Here is a 14,546-nt window from a genome sequence, read left to right on the forward strand (position 1 = left end):
TTTATTTCACCGTTTATGTTCGTCTGTGATGTCACAGTTGAGTTCGTCCTCAGTTTCATCTTTCACTTATGAGAGTTGAGTGTGTCTGACCTGCAAATGTTGTGTCTATCCCCGTTATCCCTCACTTGTAAACTCATCAAGTTTAGTCTACCTCCATCCTTCCTTCTATTGTTTAGTCTACCTCCATCCTTCCTTCGAGTGTTTAGTCTACCTTGGTGTATCCCTCAATTTCCAAGTGATCTTTAGTGTACCGCAGAGTGAATAATTCCCAGCTGGTACAAGATGGAGTGTAGTCTACAGGCAAATATCTCTCAGCTTAACACATGGTTTGGAGTTTTCTCTCAGGGCGAGAAACCAGACCGAGTGCCAGACCCTCAGGGCACAGGCAAGATGGTGGAGGAGTACTGGTCCGTCAGCAAGAGACTGCTGGGAGATATTAAGTTCAAGGTACAGTTCATATTATCATGTGTAATGTTACTTACTCTATGTAATCTTATATTGCATTGTTATGTTGATTTATAGCTATAACATACTATAGGTCTAACGATCTATAGTTATAGCAATATACACTTATAATTCTCTAAGTTTCCTGGAACAAAAAAAAAAATCTGCAGTGTGTTTATAAATTCGTTGATATATTGTGATGGTTGAAGTATCTGTGATTAACTGTGAGACACAACGAGTATGTACATACAGTTATGTATATTTACTGACGAGTCATACCAGGTGTGAGTAGGATACACAGAGCAGCAGGGTATAAGGTGTATTCTAGTGTCATCAGCAACGTTGTAGCAGTACGTGTGTGTGTGTGTGTGTGTGTGTGTCTACATTACTGGTCTCGGGTCTACGGTTGTGGCAGCCAGCAGTCCTGCTGGTTTGAGAAGATGAAAAATTATGTACAGTTTGTGAACTGCTGAAGATCACTTGGGCAGCGTGTAATGAGCAAGGAATGAACGATGACGAGTGAATTGGCAGTCTGTGTCGTTAGTTATATACATCTAAGATATTAAACATTTCATTTTCCACGTCAGTATAAATCTTGTTGATGTATACAGTAAGGCAGTGTAGTCAGGGTGTCTGGAACCATACACTTACCTAACCTGACCTGCCACTCTGGCACCCCTGCCAGCCATTATGCCACATCTCACAGTATCGTCATAATTATCTCATCAATAACAGACATTTATCCGTCGAATGTGTAAGAGTAACATTACGTAACACCGTCACGGATGTCACTATGTCACGTAATCCCACGGCAAGGTATTACGTGGTGACGTGGAGGATGTGTTATCACACCATGTTTGGTCGTGTCAGCGGTTGATCGTGTGTGACGATGACTTGTGTGTTATGGTCTGGCGTGACAAGAGGCGTTACTTACCTGGTTATAAGACCAGGTTATCTGACAAATCACAGAAGAAAAGAACATTTATCTGTCACTTCAGTATTAATTCAACTGAGGAAATCAATGAGAAGAAATATGATATTTTTATTTACAATTAGAATTGATGTTTGGGTTGAGTGGTTGGTTCTTCATGCGTCATCCCGACCTCCACCGCCAGAGGTCAAGCCACATACGCCGTGTGCAACGTGAGTGACTACAGAGGTAGTGTGTGTGTGTGTGTGTGTGTGTGTGTGTGTGGGGCCGGGGAGGATGCTCAGTGCTGATCAAGTCATGATGACCAAAGTGATTATGTTCAGGGGTAGTATGGGGTAGCCAGGAGTCCACTGCTAATTGGTCCAGTGATGTGGTGTGTCCCAGGCATGTTTCTGTTCCATCACCTGGGATGTTGGTGCCTCGTGTGCTGCTGTGCCACTGGCACACGTTCCTGGGGGAAGAGCTCAGCTACTGTGCTTGTTGACTGTGTGTGTGTGTGTGTGTGTGTGTGGCCCCAGCCACGTCATGCTCACATATGTATCATATTGTTACCTTCATCATAATCTGGTCTCACTGCTTCTCGTCTTTGCTTCCATGTTTTCTATTTATATAGTTTTAAGAAAGAAGGTTGAATGAGGGTATATTTCATATGAATGAGAGTATATTTCATAGGAAGCAGTATATTCCATATGAATGAGAGTATATTTCATAGGAAGCAGTATATTCCATATGAATGAGAGTATATTTCATATGAAGCAGTATATTCCATATGAATGAGAGTATATTTCATATGAAGCAGTATATTTCATATGAATGAGAGTTTATTTCATATGAATGAGAGTATATTTCATATGAATGAGAGTATATTTCATATGAAGCAGTATATTCCATATGAATGAGAGTATATTTCATATGAAGCAGTATATTTCATATGAATGAGAGTTTATTTCATATGAATGAGAGTATATTTCATATGAAGCAGTATATTTCATATGAATGAGAGTTTATTTCATATGAATGAGAGTATATTTCATATGAAGCAGTATATTTCATATGAATGAGAGTATATTTCATATGAAGCAGTATATTTCATATGAATGAGAGTTTATTTCATATGAATGAGAGTATATTTCATATGAAGCAGTATATTTCATATGAATGAGTGTTTATTTCATATGAATGAGAGTATATTTCATATGAAGCAGTATATTTCATATGAATAGAGTTTATTTCATATGAATGAGAGTATATTTCATATGAAGCAGTATATTTCATATGAATGAGTTTATTTCATATGAATGAGAGTATATTTCATATGAAGCAGTATATTTCATATGAATGAGAGTTTATTTCATATGAATGAGAGTATATTTCATATGAAGCAGTATATTTCATATGAATGAGAGTTTATTTCATATGAATGAGAGTATATTTCATATGAAGCAGTATATTTCATATGAATGAGAGTATATTTGATATGAATGAGAGTATATTTCATATGAAGCAGTATATTTCATATGAATGAGAGTATATTTCATATGAATGAGAGTATATTTCATATGAAGCAGTATATTTCATATGAATGAGAGTATATTTCATATGAATGAGAGTTTATTTCATATGAATGAGAGTATATTTCATATGAAGCAGTATATTTCATATGAATGAGAGTATATTTCATATGAATGAGAGTATATTTCATATGAATGAGAGTATATTTCATATGAATGAGAGTATATTTCATATGAAGCAGTATATTTCATATGAATGAGAGTATATTTCATATGAATGAGAGTATATTTCATATGAATGAGAGTATATTTCATATGAAGCAGTATATTTCATATGATGCAGTATATTTCATATGAATGAGAGTATATTTCATATGAAGCAGTATATTTCATATGATGCAGTATATTTCATATGAATGAGAGTATATTTCATATGAATGAGAGTATATTTCATATGAATGAGAGTATATTTCATATGAATGAGAGTATATTTCATATGAAGCAGTATATTTCATATGATGCAGTATATTTCATATGAATGAGAGTATATTTCATATGAAGCAGTATATTTCATATGAATCAGTATATTTCATATGAATGAGAGTATATTTCATATGAATGAGAGTATATTTCATATGATGCAGTATATTTCATATGAATGAGAGTATATTTCATATGAAGCAGTATATTTCATATGAAGCAGTATATTTCATATGATGCAGTATATTTCATATGAATGAGAGTATATTTCATATGAAGCAGTATATTTCATATGATGCAGTATATTTCATATGAATGAGAGTATATTTCATATGAATGAGAGTATATTTCATATGAATGAGAGTATATTTCATATGAAGCAGTATATTTCATATGATGCAGTATATTTCATATGAATGAGAGTATATTTCATATGAAGCAGTATATTTCATATGAATGAGAGTATATTTCATATGAATGAGAGTATATTTCATATGAAGCAGTATATTTCATATGAATGAGAGTATATTTCATATGAATGAGAGTTTATTTCATATGAATGAGAGTATATTTCATATGATGCAGTATATTTCATATGAATGAGAGTATATTTCATATGAAGCAGTATATTTCATATGAATGAGAGTATATTTCATATGAATGAGAGTATATTTCATATGAATGTGAGTATATTTCATATAGGTTTTACTGATTAATGAAGTGAAATATTTAAGAAGGTATAATTCATGTTGCGAGTCCTTGCAGCTACACCCAGAGATCGTCATAACACACCACACAAAATGTTGACAAATACCACGATTGTGCACACACTGCCTGTGGCTGGTGTAGATACGTTTGGTATTGATGATGACGATACATGTCATCACTAACCTATAATGATGACGATACATGTCATCACTAACCTATAATGATGACGATACATGTCATCACTAACCTATAATGATGACGATACATGTCATCACTAACCTATAATGATGACGATACATGTCATCACTAACCTATAATGATGACGATACATGTCATCACTAACCTATAATGTTACAGTACAAGTCCTTCAGCAGACATGGTAGTGGTTATTTAATATTCATGCTGGGATGATTTGCTTCGTCACACACACACACACACACACACACACACACACACACACACACACACACACACACACACAGCATCTGACACTACGGAAAGTTATATATTGTGTAAACACACGTGGGAGACATGCCTCTCTCTCTCTCTCTCTCTCTCTCTCTCTCTCTCTCTCTCTCTCTCTCTCTCTCTCTCTCTCTCTCTCTCTCTCTCTCTCTCTCTCTCTCTCTCTCCAAAATAACATACATACCATCTTGACCTAATGCCATTCATGTCCTGACGCAGGAGAACTTGCTGAACTTCGACAAGGAGAACATCAGCCAGAAGGCGATCCAGACCATCCGCTCCAAGTACCGTGACAACCAGGAGTTCAAACCTGAGAAGATCATGGTGGCTTCCAAGGCGGCAGAAAGTGAGTCTCCCGGACCTCACCAGCATCCATGACCCACCACATTAACCATTGGTGGATGGGGAGGAGGAGAGTGTATGACATGGTGGATGGGGAGGAGGAGACTGTATGACATGGTTGATGGGGAGGAGGAGACTGTATGACATGGTTGATGGGGAGGAGGAGACTGTATGACATGGTTGATGGGGAGGAGGAGAGTGTATGACGTGGTTGATGGGGAGGAGGAGTGTATGACATGGTTGATGGGGAGGAGGAGAGTGTATGACATGGTTGATGGGGAGGAGGAGAGTGTATGACATGGTTGATGGGGAGGAGGAGAGTGTATGACATGGTGGATGGGGAGGAGGAGAGTGTATGACATGGTTGATGGGGAGGAGGAGACTGTATGACATGGTTGATGGGGAGGAGGAGACTGTATGACATGGTTGATGGGGAGGAGGAGAGTGTATGACGTGGTTGATGGGGAGGAGGAGTGTATGACATGGTTGATGGGGAGGAGGAGAGTGTATGACATGGTTGATGGGGAGGAGGAGAGTGTATGACATGGTTGATGGGGAGGAGGAGAGTGTATGACATGGTTGATGGGGAGGAGGAGAGTGTATGACGTGGTTGATGGGGAGGAGGAGACTGTATGACATGGTTGATGGGGAGGAGGAGAGTGTATGACATGGTTGATGGGGAGGAGGAGAGTGTATGACATGGTTGATGGGGAGGAGGAGAGTGTATGACATGGTTGATGGGGAGGAGGAGAGTGTATGACATGGTTGATGGGGAGGAGGAGAGTGTATGACATGGTTGATGGGGAGGAGGAGAGTGTATGACATGGTTGATGGGGAGGAGGAGAGTGTATGACATGGTTGATGGGGAGGAGGAGAGTGTATGACATGGTTGATGGGGAGGAGGAGAGTGTATGACATGGTTGATGGGGAGGAGGAGAGTGTATGACATGGTTGATGGGGAGGAGGAGAGTGTATGACATGGTTGATGGGGAGGAGGAGAGTGTATGACATGGTTGATGGGGAGGAGGAGAGTGTATGACATGGTTGATGGGGAGGAGGAGAGTGTATGACATGGTTGATGGGGAGGAGGAGAGTGTATGACATGGTTGATGGGGAGGAGGAGAGTGTATGACATGGTTGATGGGGAGGAGGAGAGTGTATGACATGGTTGATGGGGAGGAGGAGAGTGTATGACATGGTTGATGGGGAGGAGGAGAGTGTATGACATGGTTGATGGGGAGGAGGAGAGTGTATGACATGGTTGATGGGGAGGAGGAGAGTGTATGACATGGTTGATGGGGAGGAGGAGAGTGTATGACATGGTTGATGGGGAGGAGGAGAGTGTATGACATGGTTGATGGGGAGGAGGAGAGTGTATGACATGGTTGATGGGGAGGAGGAGAGTGTATGACATGGTTGATGGGGAGGAGGAGAGTGTATGACATGGTTGATGGGGAGGAGGAGAGTGTATGACATGGTTGATGGGGAGGAGGAGAGTGTATGACATGGTTGATGGGGAGGAGGAGAGTGTATGACATGGTTGATGGGGAGGAGGAGAGTGTATGACATGGTTGATGGGGAGGAGGAGAGTGTATGACATGGTTGATGGGGAGGAGGAGAGTGTATGACATGGTTGATGGGGAGGAGGAGAGTGTATGACATGGTTGATGGGGAGGAGGAGAGTGTATGACATGGTTGATGGGGAGGAGGAGAGTGTATGACATGGTTGATGGGGAGGAGGGTTGTGTATGACATGGTTGATGGGGAGGAGGAGAGTGTATGACATGGTTGATGGGGAGGAGGTTGTGTATGACATGGTTGATGGGGAGGAGGAGAGTGTATGACATGGTTGATGGGGAGGAGGGTTGTGTATGACATGGTTGATGGGGAGGAGGAGAGTGTATGACATGGTTGATGGGGAGGAGGAGAGTGTATGACATGGTTGATGGGGAGGAGGAGAGTGTATGACATGGTTGATGGGGAGGAGGAGAGTGTATGACATGGTTGATGGGGAGGAGGAGAGTGTATGACATGGTTGATGGGGAGGAGGAGAGTGTATGACATGGTTGATGGGGAGGAGGAGAGTGTATGACATGGTTGATGGGGAGGAGGAGAGTGTATGACATGGTTGATGGGGAGGAGGAGAGTGTATGACATGGTTGATGGGGAGGAGGAGAGTGTATGACATGGTTGATGGGGAGGAGGAGAGTGTATGACATGGTTTATGGGGAGGAGGAGTGTGTATGACAATGGTTTGATGGGGAGGAGGAGAGTGTATGACATGGTTGATGGGGAGGAGGGAGCGTGTATGACATGGTTGATGGGGAGGAGGAGAGTGTATGACATGGTTGATGGAGGAGGAGAGTGTATGACATGGTTGATGGGGAGGAGGGTTGTGTATGACATGGTTGATGGGGAGGGAGGAAGTGTATGACATGGTTGATGGGGAGGAGGAGAGTGTATGACCGGGTTGATGGGGAGAGGAGAGTGTATGACATGGTTGATGGGGAGGAGGGAGAGTGTATGACATGGTTGATGGGGAGGAGGATTGTGTATGACATGGTTGATGGGGAGGAGGAGAGTGTATGACATGGTTGATGGGGAGGAGGAGAGTGTATGACATGGTTGATGGGAGGAGGAGAGTGTATGACATGGTTGATGGGGAGGAGAGTGTATGACATGGTGATGGGGAGGAGGGTTAGTGTATGACTGGTTGATGGGGAGGAGGGTTGTGTATGACATGGTTGATGGGGAGGAGGGTTGTGTATGACATGGTTGATGGGGAGGAGGGTTGTGTATGACATGGTTGATGGGGAGGAGGAGAGTGTATGACATGGTTGATGGGGAGGAGGAGAGTGTATGACATGGTTGATGGGGAGGAGGAGAGTGTATGACATGGTTGATGGGGAGGAGGAGAGTGTATGACATGGTTGATGGGGAGGAGGAGAGTGTATGACATGGTTGATGGGGAGAGGAGAGTGTATGACATGGTTGATGGGGAGGAGGGAGTGTATGACATGGTTGATGGGGAGGAGGAGAGGTATGACATGGTTGATGGGGAGGAGGGTTGGTATGACATGGTTGATGGGGAGGAGGAGTTGTGTATGAATGGTTGATGGGGAGGAGGAAGTGTCTGACATGGTTGATGGGGAGGAGGGTTGTGTATGACATGGTTGATGGGGAGTAGGGTTGTGTATGACATGGTTGATGGGGAGGAGGGTTGTGTCTGACATGGTTGATGGGGAGTTGGGTTGTGTATGACATAGTTGATGGGGAGGAGGGTTGTGTCTGACATGGTTGATGGGGAGTAGGGTTGTGTATGACATGGTTGATGGGGAGGAGGGTTGTGTATGACATGGTTGATGGGGAGGAGGGTTGTGTATGACATGGTTGATGGGGAGGAGGGTTGTGTATGACATGGTTGATGGGGAGGAAGGTTGTGTATGACATGGTTGATGGGGAGGAGGGTTGTGTATGACATGGTTGATGGGGAGGAGGGTTGTGTATGACATGGTTGATGGGGAGTAGGGTTGTGTATGACATGGTTGATGGGGAGGAGGGTTGTGTATGACATGGTTGATGGGGAGGAGGGTTGTGTATGACATGGTTGATGGGGAGGAGGGTTGTGTATGACATGGTTGATGGGGAGGAGGGTTGTGTATGACATGGTTGATGGGGAGGAGGGTTGTTAAAGAATAATTATATGAACCATTTTAACACTGCTAGAGCCGAGGGTGGTCTCAGTGTGTATATGTGAAGCAGACTGATTTTCGTAAGATTTCGTTGATGTTAATTCCAGTAATCTATCTATTAGTCTCCATGAAAAACAGTAGCGTCTCATGCCAGTGTTACCCATCCATCCACGAAACATGGACACATCTGTTGCGTCTGCCATCATCCAGATATTACGTCTTACTCTCATTGTATTAGAAAAAATTAAGAACATTTCATGTTTTTCTCAGCTGCGCCATAATAACCCAGATGGTCATATAAAACCAAATCTTCAGTCCAGAAGATTTTTGCGACTTGTTCTTGATTAAAGCGTTTCTTGTCCATCCCTAGCATAAACTTAGTTCTCATGTATCAACTCGGAGGTTTAGCAAAACTCTCCCAGCTGCATTTAGTGTTTACATTGCCTCTCATACATTTTACTTTCAAAGTCTGAATGAGGAGGAGGATGTAGATTATGTCTCGTAGGAATGTAGTTGTGTGTACGTCATTATCCATAGTGGCTATGGTGTCATAATATACCGTGTGATGCAGTGCACCACAACATATACCGTGTGATGCAGTGGACCACAACATATAACGCGTGGTGCAGTGGACCACAACATATACCGTGTGATGCAGTGGACCACAACATATACCGCGTGATGCAGTGGACCACAACATATACCGTGTGATGCAGTGGACCACAACATATACCGTGTGATGCAGTGGACCACAACATATACCGTGTGATGCAGTGGACCACAACATATACCGCGTGATGCAGTGGACCACAACATATACCGTGTGATGCAGTGGACCACAACATATACCGTGTGATGCAGTGGACCACAACATATACCGTGTGATGCAGTGGACCACAACATATACCGTGTGATGCAGTGGACCGGAGTTGTGGCTTCACAGTTGTAATCCACGTCTTGTGGGGAGAGTGTCACATTTACGGAGCGAATATTGATTCTTGAACAAAATCAAGTATTACTGTGTTTTCGACTTATTCTTTATATATATATATATATATATATATATATATATATATATATATATATATATATATATATATATATATATATATTGTACTTAATCGCCGTCTCCCGCGTTAGCAAAGTAGCGCAAGGAAACACGAGGAATGGCCCAACCCACCCATATTAACATGTATATACATAAATGCCGATACACCCACATATGCATACATATACAATTCAGCGTATACATACATATACATACACAGATACATACATATATACACATGTACATACTCATACTTGCTGCCTTCATCCAATCTCGACGCCACCCCGCTACACATGAAATATCATCCACTCCCCCACCCCCCCATCCAGCAAGGTAGCGCTAGGAAAAAAAAAAAAAAAAAGCCACATTCGTTCCCACTATGCCTCTAGCTGTCGTGTGTAATTCACCGAAACCACAGCTCCCTCTCCACATCCAGGACCCACAGACCTTTCCATGGTTTACCCCAGACGCTTCACATGCCCTGGTTCAATCCATTGACAGCACGTCGACCCCAGTATACCATATTGTTCCAATTCACTCTATTCCTTGCACGCCTTTCACCCTCCTGTATGTTCAGGCCCCGATCGCTGTAAATCTTTTTCACTCCATCCTTCCACCTCCAGTTTGGTCTCCCGCTTCTACTTCCCTCTACCTCTGACACATATATCCAATTTGTCAATCTTTCCTCACTCATTCTTTCCATGTGACCAAACCATTTCAAAACACCCTCTTCTGCTCTCTCAACCACACTCTTTTTATTACCACACATTTCCCTTACACTTTCATTACTTACTCGATCAAACCACCTCACGCTACATATTGTCCTCAAACATTTCATTTCCAACACATCCACCCTCCTCCGCACAGCCCTATCTATACCCCATGCCTCGCAACAATATAACATTGTTGGTACCACTATTCCTTCAAACATACCCATTTTTGCTCTCCGAGATAACGTTCTCGCCTTCCACACATTCTTCAACGCTCCCAGAACTTTCGCCCCTTCCCCCACCCTGTGACTCTCTTCCGCTTCTATGGTTCCATCCGCTGCTAAGTCCACTTCCAGATATCTAAAACGCTTCACTTCCAGTTTTTCTCCATTCAAACTTCCCTCCCAGTTTACTTGACCCTCAACCCTACTGAACCTAATAACCTTGCTCTTTTTCACATTTACTCTCAACTTTCTTCTTTTACACACTTGACCAAACTCAGTCACCAACTTCTGCAGTTTCTCACCCGAATCAGCCACCAGCGCTGTATCATCAGCGAACAACTGACTCACTTCACAAGCCCTCTCATCCACAACAGACTGCATACTTGCCTTTCTCTCTCCAAAAGTCGCATTCATCTCTCTAACCACTCCATCCATAAACAAATTAAACAATCATAGAGACATCACGCATCCCTGCTGCAAACCGACATGAACTGGGAACCAATCACTTTCTTCATTTCCTACTCGTACACATACCTTATATCCTTGGTAAAAAAAAAGTTTACTGTTTCTAGCAACTTGCCTCCCACACCATATACTCTTAAAACCTTCCACAGGGCATTTCTATCAACCCTATCATATGCTTTCTCTAGGTCCATAAAGGCTACATAGAAATCCATCTGTTTTTCTAAGTATTTCTCACATACATTCCTCAAAGCAAACATCTGATCCACACATCCTCCACCACTTCTGAAACCACACTGCTCTTCCCCAATCTGATGCTCTGTACATGCCTTTATTCTCTTAATCAATAACCTTCCATATAATTTCCCAGGAATACTCAACAAACTTATGCCTCTCCAGTTTGAACACTCACCTTCATCCTCTTTGCCTTTGTACAGTGGCACTATGCATGCATTCCGCCAATCCCCAGGCACTTCACCACGATGCATACATACATTGAATATCCTTACCAATCAATCAACAACACGGTCACCCCTCTTTTGATAAATTCCACTGCAATTCCATCCAAACCCGCCGCCTTGCCGGCTTTCATCTTCCGCAAAGCTTTCACTAGCTCTTCTCTGTTTATCAAACAATTCCACCTGACCCTCTCACTTTGCACACCACCCCGACCAAAACACCCTATATCTGCCACTCTGTCATCAAACACATTCAGCAAACCTTCAAAATACTCACTCCGTCTCCTTCCCACTTCATCACTATATATATATATATATATATATATATATATATATATATATATATATATATATATATATATAAATCCCACAGTCCGTCATGATTGCAAGGTTGTGTAGTTGTAGAGTAGCGTCAATCAGGTTTATAATGAGATTGTATGTACTGACATGTTATAATGAGACTGTATATACTGACTGTTTATAATGACTGTATAGTCGGACAGGTTATAATGAGACTGTATATACTGGCAGGTTACGAGTCTGTACATATTGACAGGTTATAATGAGACTGTATATACTGACAGGTTACGAGTCTGTACATATTGACAGGTTATAATGAGACTGTACATATTGACAGGTTATAATGAGACTTTATATACTGACAGGTTATAATGAGACTGTATGTACTGACAGGTTATAATGAGACTGTATGTACTGACAGGTTATAATGAGACTGTATATACTGACAGGTTATAATGAGACTGTATATACTGACAGGTTATAATGAGACTGTATATACTGACAGGTTATAATGAGACTGTATATACTGACAGGTTATAATGAGACTGTATATACTGACAGGTTATAATGAGACTGTATATACTGACAGGTTATAATGAGACTGTATATAGTGACAGGTTATAATGAGACTGTATATAATGACAGGTTATAATGAGACTGTATATACTGACAGGTTATAATGAGACTGTATGTACTGACAGGTTATAATGAGACTGTATGTACTGACAGGTTATAATGAGACTGTATGTACTGACAGGTTATAATGAGACTGTATATACTGACAGGTTATAATGAGACTGTATATACTGACAGGTTATAATGAGACTGTATATACTGACAGGTTATAATGAGACTGTATATACTGACAGGTTATAATGAGACTGTATATACTGACAGGTTATAATGAGACTGTATATACTGACAGGTTATAATGAGACTGTATATACTGACAGGTTATAATGAGACTGTATATACTGACAGGTTATAATGAGACTGTATGTACTGACAGGTTATAATGAGACTGTATATAATGACAGGTTATAATGAGACTGTATATACTGACAGGTTATAATGAGACTGTATATAATGACAGGTTATAATGAGACTGTATATACTGACAGGTTATAATGAGACTGTATATACTGACAGGTTACAATGAGACTGTATATAATGACAGGTTATAATGAGACTGTATGTACTGACAGGTTATAATGAGACTGTATATACTGACAGGTTATAATGAGACTGTATATACTGACAGGTTATAATGAGACTGTATATACTGACAGGTTATAATGAGACTGTATATACTGACAGGTTATAATGAGACTGTATATACTGACAGGTTATAATGAGACTGTATATACTGACAGGTTATAATGAGACTGTATATAATGACAGGTTATAATGAGACTGTATGTACTGACAGGTTATAATGAGAATGTATATAATGACAGGTTTATGCAAGTGGGTGCTGGCGATGGAGAGGTATGAGGAGGTGGACCGCAAGGTGGCACCCAAGAGGGAAGCCCTGCAGCGGGCGGACCAGCAGTACCAGGGCCTCATGGGCGAACTACGTAAGAAACAGGAGGCACTGAGAGGGGTCCAGGAGGAGCTGGCGGGCCTCCAGGCTGAGCTCGACACCGTCAAGAAAGAGAAACTGGAACTGGAACAGACGGTGAGTCTTACAATGACAGGTCATGAGACTTGGATCATCTTTGATATTCTTATATTGAAAACTCTACACATGATTGGTATCATTACATACTTTGTACAAGGTTTTGCTTAAGCCTAGACTCGGAAAGTGTACTTTTTTATACCTTGAACTGTTACAGAGTAAGATTTGATATTGTTCTGGTAAAGTTTGTTATCAGGTTTGTAACGTTCTTAACTCCATCCAGGATCTTGTAAACATGAGTGTGTTCCACTCATTAACAGTGACCAGTGTAGTGGGTTGGCCTCACACTGGACGTGTTGAGTGCTGGCACTACAGGGTCTGAGTAGATCTGGCCCTCCAGCCACTGATGGTGAGTTAGATGACACATAGACACTGATGATGAGTTAGATGACACATAGATACTGATGATGAGTTAGATGACACATAGATACTGATGATGAGTTAGATGACGCAGACACTGATGATGAGTTAGATGACACATAGACACTGATGATGAGTTAGATGACACATAGATACTGATGATGAGTTAGATGACACATAGACACTGATGATGAGTTAGATGACACATAGACACTGATGATGAGTTAGATGACACATAGATACTGATGATGAGTTAGATGACACATAGACACTGATGATGAGTTAGATGACACATAGACACTGATGATGAGTTAGATGACACATAGACACTGATGATGAGTTAGATGACGCAGACACTGATGATGAGTTAGATGACACATAGACACTGATGATGAGTTAGATGACACATAGACACTGATGATGAGTTAGATGACACATAGACACTGATGATGAGTTAGATGACACATAGACACTGATGATGAGTTAGATGACACAGACACTGATGATGAGTTAGATGACACATAGACACTGATGATGAGTTAGATGACACATAGACACTGATGATGAGTTAGATGACACATAGACACTGATGATGAGTTAGATGACGCATAGACACTGATGATGAGTTAGATGACACATAGACACTGATGATGAGTTAGATGACACATAGATACTGATGATGAGTTAGATGACACATAGACACTGATGATGAGTTAGATGACACATAGACACT

At 41.4% G+C, this 14,546-nt stretch overlaps 1 protein-coding gene across 1 annotated transcript in view; it reads left to right on the plus strand.

Moving 5' to 3' along the window:
* Positions 1-14,546, plus strand: part of LOC139750623 (dynein axonemal heavy chain 7-like) — a 298,921-nt gene that overhangs the window by 204,195 nt on the left and 80,180 nt on the right. Inside the window, 3 exon segments of the mRNA XM_071665298.1 lie at positions 346-447; positions 4,759-4,885; positions 13,233-13,453. Of these exon segments, the coding sequence (XP_071521399.1) occupies positions 346-447; positions 4,759-4,885; positions 13,233-13,453 (450 nt within the window).

This window comes from Panulirus ornatus, chromosome 10 (assembly GCF_036320965.1).
Source record: "Panulirus ornatus isolate Po-2019 chromosome 10, ASM3632096v1, whole genome shotgun sequence".
Lineage (NCBI taxonomy): Eukaryota > Metazoa > Arthropoda > Malacostraca > Decapoda > Palinuridae > Panulirus > Panulirus ornatus.